This window comes from Rhincodon typus, chromosome 28 (genome assembly GCF_021869965.1).
Source record: "Rhincodon typus isolate 14 chromosome 28, sRhiTyp1.1, whole genome shotgun sequence".
Taxonomy (NCBI): domain Eukaryota; kingdom Metazoa; phylum Chordata; class Chondrichthyes; order Orectolobiformes; family Rhincodontidae; genus Rhincodon; species Rhincodon typus.
The window spans coordinates 34,627,190-34,641,578 of NC_063359.1; the positions used below are offsets into that span (position 1 = coordinate 34,627,190).

A 14,389-nucleotide genomic window follows, 5' to 3' on the forward strand; every position below is an offset into this window, starting at 1 on the left:
ATAGAAGAGCAGAATAGAAGAGCAGAATAGAAGAGCAGAATAGAAGAAATCTTTCAGTATTCTAGGTCTTGGTTTTCAGAGATGGACTGGAACGAATCCATGGCAGGAATTGAACAAAGAATTTTAAAAGCCAACATCTATAAAAATAGAGGTTATTGGTGTCTTGGTCTCTTTGATTTTGCCAGATCACATTTAATGCCACTTCATTTTCTGTCAAAAAGGTTCAATTAGCAAACCTGTTAGAGGAGAAGGTTGATCTTAAGAAGAAATTGGAGCAACTGGAGCATTACTGTACCCAGCTGTCTGGGGAGACAGATACAATAGGTATGTGACCTTATTAGAAAGAAAACTTTGTATAGTTCCTGACAATAAGTTGCATTTTCTGACCCCAAACACTGAGATTGTTGTTAAAGTTATAGATGTTTAATGAGAAATTCTATTCACTTTTTACACTTTTGTTTATCAATTTGAAATAAAAGGTTTGTACTCATTTTGGAGCACCCACCTCTGCCTGCACACCATCTCTTTTCTGGAAGAGCTAGAACAGCAATCACTCTGTTACAACTGAACTGAAATTCTAGACTTGTCTTCTCCCTCTCTCTCCCTCCCCACATTGCTAAATCCAGCAAGGTGAGATGCTGGCCTAGTGGCATTATTGCTAGACTATTCATCCAGAGACCCAGGTCATGTTCTGAGGACCCAAGTTCAAATCCCATTTTGGCAGATGGTGGAATTTGAATTCAATTATGTCTGGAATTAAGAGTCCAGTCATGACCATGAATCCATTGTTGGAAAAACCCATCTGGTTCACTAATGTCCTTCCTTGGTCTGGCCCACATGTGACTCCAGACCCACAGCAATAAGGTTGACTCTCAATTGCTCTCTGGGCAATTAGGGATGCTGGCCCAGCCAGCAATGCCCTCATCCCATGAATAAGAAAAAACACTGACTACATCACTGAGGGATGTACTCTTTAAAGTGTTTCTAAATTTGCATTGTGAAGTCTGCCGCACCTTATCCCTAAATTTTACATATGAATGCAAATGGTGCAAGTCCTTGGAGGACAACCAACCTCCTTTTGTCAAAATGCATCAATTAGATAAAAACTCCAATATTTAGCTCCAGAGAGGCCTTTTGGTTTTCAGTGCCCTGGTTACTTTTCACCTGAATACTGTCTGATAGCTGGTCACAGCCACAGAGAATGGGTGTCGAAATGGATTGGGAGTTATAAATCTAGCAGGTTTGCTATTTTACAAAGAATGGTCAGCGTCTCTTTGGCTCATCTTGTAGAGAGGTGATTTTGCAAGTGCTTAGCAACAACGTTTAACGTGGGGCAAATCGCTGGGCAGTGGGCCGAGGTAGTGACGACATAATGGAAGGCTGTGAAATCTTAACGCAGTGCTGGAGAAACTCAGCAGGTTGGGCAGCATCTGTGGGGAGAGAGGAACGGTTAATTCTGCGAATCCACTCTGATTCTTGGAACACAATTGCTGCCCTCTTAGGGTTTGTTGACATTTTTAAACAAAATCTATGGCTTAGATTTTTAGTCTGCATAATGTTATCATTTTGACACCATGGAATGATACAGTACAGAAAGAGCATTGGCTCTGCAGTTCCTGTGTCATCCCTTAAAGAGCAAACCATTTAGATTCATTGACTGATCACCTCCACAGTCCTTCAGATATTTTTTAACCTATCATCCTTTCCATGCCCTGTTGTTTGCACAGCTTTTCCTGCTCTGAAAAGGATTGCAATTGTAATGGAATTTAACTCCTCTTTCCTGTAAATCGGGTAATTTCTCTTTCTCATTTTTTCTTTTTGTTCATAGGTGAATACATTGCACTTTACCAAAAACAGAGAGCTATACTCAAACACAGGCACATGGTGAAAGAGGAGTACATCTGCAAGCTGGCACAGGATAAGGAGAAGTTGAGGGTGAGTTTGGTCCCTTCAATGCTGAAAAGGTGCAGCACTCTCTCGGAAAGTCCTCCGTGCTGCTTTAGAATCTGTGGTGGGGATGGCATGATCACAAGGCAAAAAAGCCAAAGAATTGTGGATGCTGCAAAAACAAAAATTGCTGGAAAAAACTCAACAGGTTCGGCAGCATCTATAGAGAGAAGGCAAAGTTAATGTTTCCAGATCCAGTGACCTTTCTTCAGGACTGCTTCAACCCTGACCCACCAGACCTGCTGAAGTTTTCCAGCAACTTCTGTCCTTGTATCATAAAACAAGGACTTGCTAGGCCCAGTATTGTGAGGGTTCTGAATTTGTGTGAGTGGACACCTGATTGTTGTCAAAAGTTGCTTCAGCAATTTGATCAGATTAATTCAGCTCACTCCCAGATGTCCTGAATAAATAAGGTGGTGTCTTTATACTCATTACAAAACAGGGTAGTTCCAAGTTGATGTATTTGACCTGTTGTTGTACTCCTTGTGGTCGGTTTTAAAAATGGATATTGATCAAGGTGCTGTCTGTTTGATTGCTACATGTTTGGTCAGCCAAACGTTAACAGAATCACAGCAGTGTTATGGCGCATGAGGAGGCATTTCAGCCTGTTGTTTATGCACAGACTCATTAAAAGAGCATTGTTAATGGCAATCTCCTGCTTTTACTCCATGTCGTTGGATTTGATATTTATTCAAATAATCATCCGATGCTGTCTTGAATGCCTCAAATCGAGCTTGCCGCCTCTATGTTTTCAGGCATTGCATTCCATACTCTAACTACTCGCTGTGTGAAAAAACTTTTCCTCATTTTGCCCAAACATGGAAGTATAAATATTTTTAGACTCCATCTGAAAGGTTAGTTTGTACATACCTCTTACACTACGCCCCACCCCAAAAAAAAGAAGCATGGATGCAGACTGGTTAGCTGGAGACAGGATTTATGCTCCGATTCAGTGGGTAAGGTGCACACAGAGCTGCTGTGAGCTTTCAGTGCCTTCAATTGCTGTCAGCTATGGCTGAGACTTGGTGCTGAATGTTTTGAGAGCCACTGGTTTAAGATCACTCCAGTTGTTTGTGCACCACCTAACTTGAACCTTTAGAGCATTTAATGGATTGTGTTTCAGTAATTGCTTTAAAATCAACTGACTGGGAGCAGTCAAGGAGAAAGTTGGATCTTGCGTCCCATTTGAGAAATGTACGGGCACAAATGACCAGAATTGTATTGTAGCCTTTTGTACTTTATAAATCTGAGCTCGGTTATGTAGTATCTCAGGCAGCTTCTCTGGTGTGTTCTGCCCACTTTGTTCATTCAGACAGTAGCTCACAAGAAGCCTCCAGTTGTCAGATCGCTGTTGCACTTTGGGTGTGGTGCAGGTAAATTTGAAGTAGTGCGACAAAGTTGGGGTGCTGTGATAGTTTTCTGTGCAGAACTTTCACAGTTAACTCATAAGTGATAGTTAAGGTAATCAATATCATGGAACTCAGCTTTAACATTGAGTACTGAGTTTTAACTCTGCAGCAAACCTACAATGAATTGATGATATGCCTGTTCAATTGAGTGGTTAAATGTAGAGGAGACAAACTCTTAAGGCTCTGGATAATATATTTGAGGGATAATATATTTGAGCTGTTTTCCTTGCAACGCTGCTGCATTTATTATCTGAGATAACAAGAACTGCAGATGCTGAAGTCCGAGATAACAAAGTGTGGAGGAACACAGCAGGTCAGGTAGGATCAGAGGAGCAGGAAAGTTGACGTTTGGGTTCGGAACCCTTCAGAAAATGTCAGCTTTCCTGTTCCTCTGATGCTGCCTGGTGCTGCTGTGTTCCTGCAGCTCCATGCTTTGCTATATCTGCGTTTATTATCTGTCTGAATTTTCAAAAAGAAAGCAGAAAAGAGAGTCTAGTAGTTTATAATATTTTAAAGTTGAGCCGTTATTATCTTTGCAGAAAAAGTTAGGAGAATTGCAGGAGCTTTCGTTGGAATTGGCGGCTGAGAGAAAGAAATGGTATGATAGATATGTTCGTTTCATCAAACAGTCTAAGATCCCATTAACATCTGAAATGCGACAGGATGTGCTGGAAGAAGATCTGGTATCAAGCATTGAAGGTTTGTGTCAATTTAACAAAAGTTCTCTGCAGCAAGGTATCTGTGTCCTTTTTGTTTTCTCTCTCCATTTGTCCTCATTGGCTAAAGGGTGTACCTTGGGCAGTGCTATCTTTAACGGTACATTTGTCGGCTTAGCTTTTTTGGTAGCAACTTTGTGCCTGGGATCAGTGGATTCAAGCTACGCGCCAGCGCTAATGTGCTTGATCTGAGCAGCACCGTGGCAGTGCCTTTTCAGTTTCATCTGCTCCGCTGCCTGTAGCAGGTACTTGGGTGAATGCTGAAAATCCTCCACTGTGTTCTCCCTGGACCTGCAGTGAATTTCCTGGTCTACTGGTGTCCTCCACTAGCCCCACATTCAAACCACGGCACCTGAACACAACTGTCTTGGGCAAGCTGATGAAAGGAATTGGGGTGCAGTCAGCCATGATTCATTCATATGGTGCCTTTAACATAAAATGTTCTCAGTGCTTCACCACCTAAGATAGAAGGGCCCATGACCGAAAAGTGTACTCGGACATTAGATCAACTTAAAGGAGCAGGAAGAAGTGAAGTAGTTAACATGAATTGCAGAGCTCCAGGCCCAGCATTTTAAAGGCACAACCACTAATGGGGCATCAGTTAAAACAGCGTTTGCACTTGAGGCTTGAGTTGGTCAAGTGCAGAGATCTCAAAGCGTTCTCGGGCTGGAGCAGTTTAGGGGTATGGAAGGGTGAAAACTTGGAGGTATCAGCCACTGCACCAAATACATAGCAAGGTCTGTTTCAAAAGTCTTAGGAAGAGCATTTACAAAAAAATTGATAGTATGACAACATTGGAGCAGGAAAATTGCCAGGTGTTTTAGTAAAAATGTTTAAAACCTTAAAAATAAATACTTTATAGTGAGGTTTCGGAGTTTCCCCACAATGCTTGGCTCCACTACTTTGGATTTCCTGAACCAATCTGTGCTTCCATCAGTTTTGTCTGGGAGAATGAAGGTTTATTTATGCTTCTAGCACTTCAATGCAGAATCAGCACTGCTGCCTTGAGAAGTTCAGTGATGCTCATTTGCCCCAAACGCTGTCAAAACATCCAGCTGATAAATTCTTCCCAATTATAATTCCACATTTTAAAGATGTACAGCCTATGAAAGCAGCTCATCATCGCCTCCTTGAGGATGACTTGAAGTAGGAAGTACATGCTGACTTAGCCAGTGACACCCAAATGTTGTGACAAGTTGGGAAAATAAACTTGGCCTTCCTCATTGCCTTTAGCCATTTTGGTTTGATGAGAAGCAAAAAATGTGATGCTTCCAGTTTGCACGTTCTGAGCTGGCTGTAGGTTAGAGGGAGAGAAGGCACATGGGTAACGTGTTCCTTGGTCAGTTCCAGTTTTATTTTTCCACCCAATAGGGGATGCACAAGCTGTTGGTTAGGGATGACTTATGGGAAAATGCAAAATGCACAGTTTTAAGCAAAACTGTCTTGCCTCAATAGTGAGAGGACGGAAAACGTGGGCACAATCTAAACTCATTCACATGCACTGTTATGGTCTGTTAGAAGTCTGAGGGATAAAGGACTGTATTTTTCTCCACACTGTAGCATTTTGATTCAGATTCAGTTGCAAAATGATGGATTTTTCTCAAATGGAGAAGTAGAGTATTTCAAACCATTGTTTCTCAACTGGGTTTGAGCTCCAGGCTGAGCCAAAACCCTTCAGCTGCAGCCTGAGAAATTCAGCAATGACATTCTACGTTTTTTTTCTTCCTCCCCAGATCTAGAAGAGATACCCTTAGCAGATGATACTGAGTCCTCCAGCTCTTCACCTGATTCCCGCTCTTCTAGCAGAGGCTTTGTTACAAAATCAGGCTTACCCTCTGAAGACTACACTACAAAAAAGATCATAGAACTTACCGAAGAAATCCAAAACCCACAGGCCCTACCAAGCTCAACCCTGACCTTTATCAACTGCGTTCCCCTCTTCTACAGACTTGCTGAAAATGGGTTAATGAAGATTGAGGTCGTCTAGAGATCTGATCCAGTCAAGCACAGGAAATGCGATATTTCTTTGGGGGGTGGGAGAACGTTGTAAAAAGTTGTTTAGTTAAGGCTTTGAAAGGCTAATTGAGTCAATGTGCAACATTGGTACACCACAAGGGACTTTTGAGATTAGAGAAGCCATGGTTGTACCAAGTACCAGTGTTAATCTAGCATGACCTCTAATGACGCCTCATCAAAACGGTTACCATAATTCTAAGTAGTTCCTTTAACAGCTGCTTTGAAACAGTTTACAAACATAATCATTTATCTTATGGATTTTTAAAATCCTACTCTGGTAAATTCATCTCCTCCTTCCCAAAGATATGGGTTATAATGATTTTCAAATGATAATAATAGGATTGTCCTGATTAGTAAGCATTTGACTTGACTGCTTTTGTAGATTACTCAAAGCTGTATGGCAACTTAGTACATTTCTGCTCCAATCAGAATTGTGAAAATAAATTATACTTGAAGTAACACTTCCCACCATTTTATATATCATGTGTTAAAAACAAAACTGTTTATTTAAGCTGTTTAAAAAAAACAAGTTTGAGTTTTGAAATGCATTTGTAGAACTCCCTGAAAATGGCCTAGTTTTTAAAGGCAGAGCCACTACAACCATGTAAACCAAAGGAACTGGCTTGACCCTGAGGCCCTGTTGACTTTTGATGTTCTTCTCCTAGGCCTTTATGTGAAGAATAAGACATTTGGGCAAGGTCCTGAGGACTGTCAGTACCTGTTGAAACATCACCTCAGCAAGTGTTGGCGCCTTCAAGGAAGGTGTCCTGCAATTTCCTCTTACTCTTGTTTTCAGGAGGTGCAGAAAGAGGGGGAAGCTGCAGCACATTGCACGGGGAGTCTTAGACTGGGGGATAGGTTTTGCAGTCCAAAACCTTAGTATTACAGTGATTTGATAATTACAGTACAAAGAGGCCATTCAATAGGATCAGCTTTACTAGTCGCTCCCCTCATTCTATAGCCCTTTTAGGTTATGGCACCTCAAGGCCATACTCAATATTTCTTAAAATGCAGTGATGATTTATGCCTGTACCACTGTTTTTGAGCAGTGATTTCTGGACTCCTGTAATCTCCAGGTGAAAGAATTTCTTTTGGCACCCCTTTGATCCTCCCATCCATTAATTTAAAATCTTTAATTCCATGACACCTGCCTATTGTTGTTCTTACAGTGACAGGTGAAAAACAAACCATATCTATTTGGGGACCTCAATTTTATACACTTCAATTAACTTTTCTTCCTCTGTTCAAAAGGAAGCAAACCCGATCTATCCAATCTTTCCTCAAACTAAAAATCTCCGTTTCTGTCAGCATCTTTGTGCATCTCTTCTGTATCTTCGTAATTTTGAACACTTTCAGTAACTTGCTCTTCTGTTGGTCCAAGGTGAAGTCCTTCAACCATTGATCCACGTAATTAAATCTATTCCCTAATCCTTTATCTTCTTTCATATTCTTCCCAAAGCGTGCTGCCCAGAATTGGATACACTACTCGTGTCGAGGCTGTACCAGTCTATTAGTTAAGATACTTCTGCTGCTCTCCTTACTTAATTTAAACTTCTCAAAGTGCCTATTACATTTTTCCCTGATTATTGTTTCAAAAACCTTACCCACCACTGAAACTTATGACAGGTCATTTCTAACATGTCCTAGACCCTTTCTTGACCAAGAGTGTTAACATTTTGCCACTTGCCAATCTTCTGTCACTATCTGTAGTGGAAATCAGGCTATGTGATTATCTCCAGCCCCTTGCATAAATATGTCAGTTTCTCTCTATATGGGAAGATTGTGAAGGTATTTCTTTACCTATAAATGGGCAGAATGTGAAGATGGGTCATGGTTACCTTTTGTGGTCAGGTTAAAGTGCGCTATGGCTACCTGTGTATGGGGCAAAGTAATGTGAAGGTGTCAAATTTACTTGTACCTGGACAGATTGCAAAGGTGTTGAGTTTACCTTCATATGGTCAGATTGTGAAGATGTGCCATGGTCACTTGGTGCATTTAAGGTGTGAAGTTTGCTTGTACCTGGACAGATTGTGAAGCTTTTGAGCTTACCTGTGTATGGTCAAAAGTGAAAATGTTGTGTTTACCTGTATATGGTCAGAATGTGAAGTTATGGTTAGATGAATGTAGATAGATTGAGAGGGTGTGAAGTTGACCTGTAGATGGTCAGAATATAAAAGTGTGCCTGTACTCTTCTCTGCATAGAGGTAAATATGTCACATCCTCATAATCTTACCATCTGTAAGAAAACATGGCGCATCTGTTAATTGTACATGAATTGTGTATCATTGTATATAAGTGATGCCACTAACTGGATGTTCATGTACTCCTGTGGATGTGGACTGAAACTGGCTTGTGGATTAGGTGGTGTATGTGTAAAATATATAACTTTGTAAATAAATTATTTTAAAAGTAAAGATCACAAAGATTGACTCCATCCTTCAGTTCTTCTGCCTTTCGAATGAGAGTCTGCTCATGAACAGAAAACCAATGTACCATGTTTTCCACACCTGTACCCAGTGTGGATTGTCAGAGCCTTCACTATTATATCTCTGTGATCTTAGATCTATCTTGTATCGGGCAGGTGACTTAGTCATTTTCCATCATGCTAAATATCTTTATTTCACCCCTCAATGTTTATCCCATCAAATACTTCAGCCTTCTCCTTTATCTACAAGATTATGAAGTCTACTTTGAACCTTTTATGAAAACAGAAGGAAAGCATCCTTTAAAAACCATGCTGATATCTCGCTCCTCAACATACAAGTTACTTCCCTGTTATTGAATTAGTACACCTGTTTCCTTAGTTTCCGTCTTTCTCTTCATGTAGTTATAAATGTTTTGGGGTTTTCCTTGCTTTTATTTGCCAGTACGTTCTTATTTCTCCCTCTTTGCTTTCCTAATATTCTTTTTACAGGTCAGATTGTGAACAAGTTTCACGTTTCCTGTGTATTGGTGGATTGTGGAGATAATGACGAGCCCTTCCACTATTTCCATCTATGCTTCCCTTTTGCAACCTGGGGTGCAAGCCATCCGACATAAAACATATCCAGCCTTGGCAATAGCCACCCTTTGCAGTAAATTACGCCTGTCAATTTTCATCCCAACAATTACCCCTTTCATCTACCGCTATTGACATTTTGTCAGTATCCTCTTTGTATCGGTGTTTAAGGGTATTGTGCACGTATCAGATCCCCTCAATTCTATGTGTTGACTAAAACATTATTTCAGTCAATATTTCAGCAATTTTAAATACCCCATTATTGCCATTTTATAGTTCTCTCATATGTCTGTGATTTCCCTGCAATTTGTCTTTCATGAATTAGAGGCCTATAGAATACTATCGCTAATGTGATCATATCCTTTCTGTTTCTGATTCCTACCGTATTCTGTCTTTGCCTCCACCTGGACATTCTCTCCCCCCATCATTTCATTTGTCATTGAGCTGCTGAAGTTATTTGGGTTCGACCTGAAAATTATCTAGCCTGAATTTTAAAAGTCATGATTTCTGCATGCTGTTTCACTGATCTCGAAGTAACGTGCATTCCCCAGTTTGTAAAATGTGACCCTATGACAGATTTCAGTTGGTCCCTTGAAACGACTGTGGTTCAATTGTGTCTGAATATCTTAGGAATTTACAGCATCTAACAAACCCCTTCAATAAGCTTTCCCTTAGTCACAATTCCAAATGTTGGTACTTTGATTGCATTTTGCCTGATTTGTTTTGCTTTTTCAATCTTTTAAACTTTGCGGAGCACAACGGTCAGAATAACTGATGCGGTATTATTTTATGTTCTAATTGTTACTGTGGGAGCAAGCCCCCTTTCCCCTTGCCAGGTTTTGTGGAGGTGGGGCTGACTTTCTTCTACCTCCAATGAGTGATATGATACATACAGAGGAAACATGGTGTTTCATGTGATTGTATTGTGGAATGCAGTTCTGTTCTGAGTTGCCATACTGTGTAAATAGAAAAAAAAGTAAAGACAAAAACCGATGTACAGCCTTGCAATGCAAGGTGCAAACAATTCTGTATATGGCGTACTTGTGTAAGAGTTTGTAAATTCATTAGAAAAGAGGTAGGCAGCATTTTGAGCTGTTCCTCATAGTGTATATCATAACTTTAATCTAATTCAAAGGAACTGGGGCTATGATTTTAGTATATTGTATTTATTTGGGAGTGAAAATCCATTTTATTAAATAATGTGAAACACAGAAAAAAGGTCTATTATAATACTGATGTGATCCTGGTAGCCTTGTTAAATAAACTGATTTAATAAATTGCACTAATCTCTTAGCCTTGTTCTAATTTTGTACTTTGGTTTAAATCTTAGAAAATGTTTGAAATTAACTTTTAAAAATTTGAAATTAACTGCTTATCTTTTTCTTTGCTGGAGTTCTCGCCTGAAAAGTAATCCCTTGGCACATGTGGAAGAGACTGCTCGTCATGAGGCAATGAGAAAGAGGTAAAATTGAAAAGATGAAGTTCTTGGTAAAACTTTAGTAAGAATTGATTTGAAAGCTATGATTGACTAAACTGGCTCAAACAGCTGTGGGAAGAAAATGATCCATTTGTGAAGACTTCCAATCGGTGGAAAGAGCTAAACTGAATTAGATTTGATTACATCCTGACTTGGGACTATATTGCTGTTCCTTCATTGCCACTAGGTCAAAATCCTGGAACTCCCCCCTCTAACAGTCATTCTCGAATCCCTACGGTGTGGAAACAGGCCCTTCGGCCCAACAAGTCCACACCGACCCTCAGAGCATCCCACCCAGACCCATCCCTCTAATCTACACATCCCTGAACACTATGGGCAATTTAGCACGGCCAATCCACCTAACCTGCACATCTTTGGACTGTGGAAGGAAACCGGAGCACCCAGAGGAAACCCGCACAGACACAGGGAGAATATGTGGAGTTTGCACAGACAGTCGCCCGAGGGTGGAATTGAACCCGGGTTCCTGGCGCTGTGAGGCAGCAGTGCTAACCACTGAGCCACCGTGCTGCCCATAAGTGTTATGGATGTTCCAATACCCCAGGAATGCACTGGATCAAGGCAGCTCACCACCACCTCCTCCAGGACAGTTAAGGATAGGCAACGAATGCTGGCCTAACCAGTAATGCCCATATCCCATGAGAGATTTTTTTTAAATACACCTAGCACAAAGTGATGCCAATAGTTATGGAAAAAAGTAACAAATGTTTTATTCCAAAATAGTGTCCATTGGACTAGATGTTTTCCGTATAAATTTTGCAACTCTGCAAAAGACAAAAGGAGCCAAGACCATTTGGATGAGTCATGGTTTTCAACTGATTTTTGATTAGGGGCATGTTTAGTGTGGTCCTTGTTCAACCAGCAAAACATTGAAAAAGTGTTCATCATCTCCCAAGTTCCTCCAATTTATGTATCATGTCGCCTTAGGTATGTATCATTCACTATTGGATCAGAATCCTGGAGTTTCCCATTGATAGTTCTCCACAGCACAGACTGATAATATTCACAAAATTACCCACCACATTCTCTGACCGATATGGATGAGCAATAAACGTGGCCTTGCCAAGTAAACCAATATCTTTAGAGAGATTTTTTTTAATGATTTTTTTTTACCCATTTGAAGCATTGTACGCTATTGACTATGCAGTTGACACGAAGTGACAGCAGTGTTCTTCCCTTGTGAAGACAGTGCAATATCTAAACCAGTCACAACAAAATGCAATGATAGGGTGAGCTGGTGTTGGTGCCATTGGCAATGTCACTGGCTAATGTTTGGGTACATGGGTTCAAACCCCATCATGGCAGATGGGCAGTGGGTTAATTCAATTGGATTAGGAGAGTAGGGATATCATATTGCGATTGTACAGGATGTTAATGAGGCCTCTTAAGTATTGTGTGTTACACTGTATAATAGGAAGGATATTATTAAACTGGAGAGGGTTCAGAAAAGATTTTCTAGGATGTTGCTGGGAAAGGGGGTTTGAGATATGAAAATGAACTGGAAAGGCTGGGACCTTTTCCACGGGAGCATAGGAGGTTGAGGGATCACCTTATAGAGGGGCATAGATAAGGTGAATGATGCGCCTTTTCCCTAGGGTGGGGCAATTCAAAGCTTGGGGCCGTATTTTTATGGAGAAAGGTTTAAAACGAACATGAGGGGCAACTTCTGGTGGTTCATGTGTGGAATGAACTGCCAGAGAAAGTGGTGGTTGCAAGTACAGGTACAATGTTTAAAAGACATTTGGATAAAGTCGTGAAGAGGAACTGTTTGGAGGGATATGGGCCAAGCGCAGGCAGATGGGACTAGTTTAGTTTGGTTACAGGGTCGGCTTGGACCAGTTGGACCGAAGGGTCTGTTTCCATGTTGTATGACCCTATAACCATGCCATAAAATTCCATCTGGTTCATTAATGCCCCTCTGAGTGAAATCTGTCCTTAGCTGTCCTGGCCTACATGTGACTTCAGACCCACAGCAATGTGCTTGACTCTTAACTGCCCTCTGGGCAATAAGTGCTGGCCTGCACTGAAAACATCCAGTGAATAAAATAAGATGCCCAGAGTGAAAAGTGCGTGTGAATTTCTTTCTGATGTGACTGCTTTGAGTTAATGATCAAGAAACAACTGAATTGGTGTTACCAAATGAAACTTGTTATTTGTATGTGTTGATGGAGGTGAAATTTTTTTATAACTTCAATGAAGCATGGATGAACAATATTGATTCTAAGTTCTCACATTTATGTCTGAAAGTCAAAGTTTGGGTCACTATTTAATGTTCTCTTTGTTTCATTTGAATTCTTGCTAAAATCTACCTCCAGAGGAATTGCTGAGCTTCAGAGATGTATTTAAAATCATTGGAAGAAGCTTAGGACTGGGTGAGTGTCAACTGGATCAGATTTGATTTCAGGGCCTCAAATTCAGTATAAACCAATTCTGTGGGGGAAAGCAGGGAAATAATCTTTAAATTTGAAATGACATACAACAAATTTGAAATCATACTACAAAGGCTACTAAAAAAAATTAAAATGGACCTTTATATCTTCAAATCCACAGATCAATCTGAATACCATCTCGGAGATAGTATGAACTACCGATGCTGGAGTCTGAGATAACAAGGTGTGGAGCTGGAGGAACACAGCCGGCCAAGCAGCATTAGAGGACCAGGAAAGTTGATGTTTCAGGTCGAAGGGTCCAGACCCGAGACGTCAGCTTTCCTGCTCCTCTGATGCTGCCTGGCCTGCTGTGTTCATCCAGCTCTACACTGTGCTATATCTGAATACTATGTTGGAGGAATTCTGCTGTTGTGTCATTAACATATCTCCATTTGAATGAAGCACTGATGCCCAAATATGCTGAATATCTTGTCTTAATTCCCAAATTTCCGATGTCTTTGGCAACAAAGAATTTGCATACAGTTCAGATTAGGCACCCTTACAGCCCTTACTATGCTGTCGCAGCAAGAATCTAAGGCAGCAAATGGAATTCTGGCCTTTATTGCTAGGAGGTTGGAGTTTAAGAATAGGGAAGTTGTAATACAGCTATACAGGGTTTTAACGAGGCTGCCCATGGTGTACTGTGTGTAGTTTTGGTCTCTCTTTAGGAAAGGATATACTGGCATTGGAGGCAGTTCGAAAGAGATTTACCAGGCTAATTCCTGGGGTGAAGGGATTGACTTATTAAGAACAGCTAAACATGTCAGGCCTTCGTTTTAATAGAATTTAGTAAAATAAGGGGTGATTTTATTGGAGCATGCAAGATTCTGAGGGGCAAGATTCTTGTCAGGGTAATGTTGGGAAGATGTTTCCACCATTGAGGGATTCTTGAACTCGGCCATATTGTTCCTCTTATTCTGGAGCTGTTATCTAAAACAAAGTTGCAAAGGAATTTCCTCTGAGGTTAGTGAATGTGTGGAATTCTTTATTCCAAAGACCAGTGGAGACTAGATCACTGGATGTATTTAAACAAGAGGTAGGTACTAAAGAGTCATACAGCATGGAAACGAACCCTTCAGTCTGACATGTCCATGCAAACTAAATTTCCCAAACTAAACTTGTCCCATTTGCCTGTGTTTGGCCCATATCCCTCTAAACCTTTCCTACTCACGTAACTGTCCAAATGTCTGCAGACGACACACAGACTGGTAAAGGTGAGGGACTGGTAGTGTGAGGAAGCAGAGAGGCTGCAGATGAGCTGGGAGAGTGGGCAAACAAGTGGCAGATGGAATACGATGTGGGAAAGTGAGAGGTTACGCACTTTGGTCAGATGGATAGATAAAAAGCCTTGAGGAGGAGATGGCAAGGATGCGCTGACA

The 14,389-nt window shown here is 40.8% G+C and overlaps 1 protein-coding gene across 1 annotated transcript in view; it reads left to right on the forward strand.

Moving 5' to 3' along the window:
* golga2 (golgin A2) overlaps positions 1–10,372 on the forward strand; it is a gene marked incomplete at its 5' end in the record, with an annotated part of 39,424 nt that extends 29,052 nt beyond the window's left edge. The window contains 4 exons of the mRNA XM_048613394.1: positions 222–324; positions 1,829–1,935; positions 3,896–4,055; positions 5,806–10,372. Of these exons, the coding sequence (XP_048469351.1) occupies positions 222–324; positions 1,829–1,935; positions 3,896–4,055; positions 5,806–6,059 (624 nt within the window). The remainder of the gene's footprint in view (positions 1–221; positions 325–1,828; positions 1,936–3,895; positions 4,056–5,805) is intronic.
* Between the last annotated feature and the right edge of the window lie 4,017 nt (positions 10,373–14,389).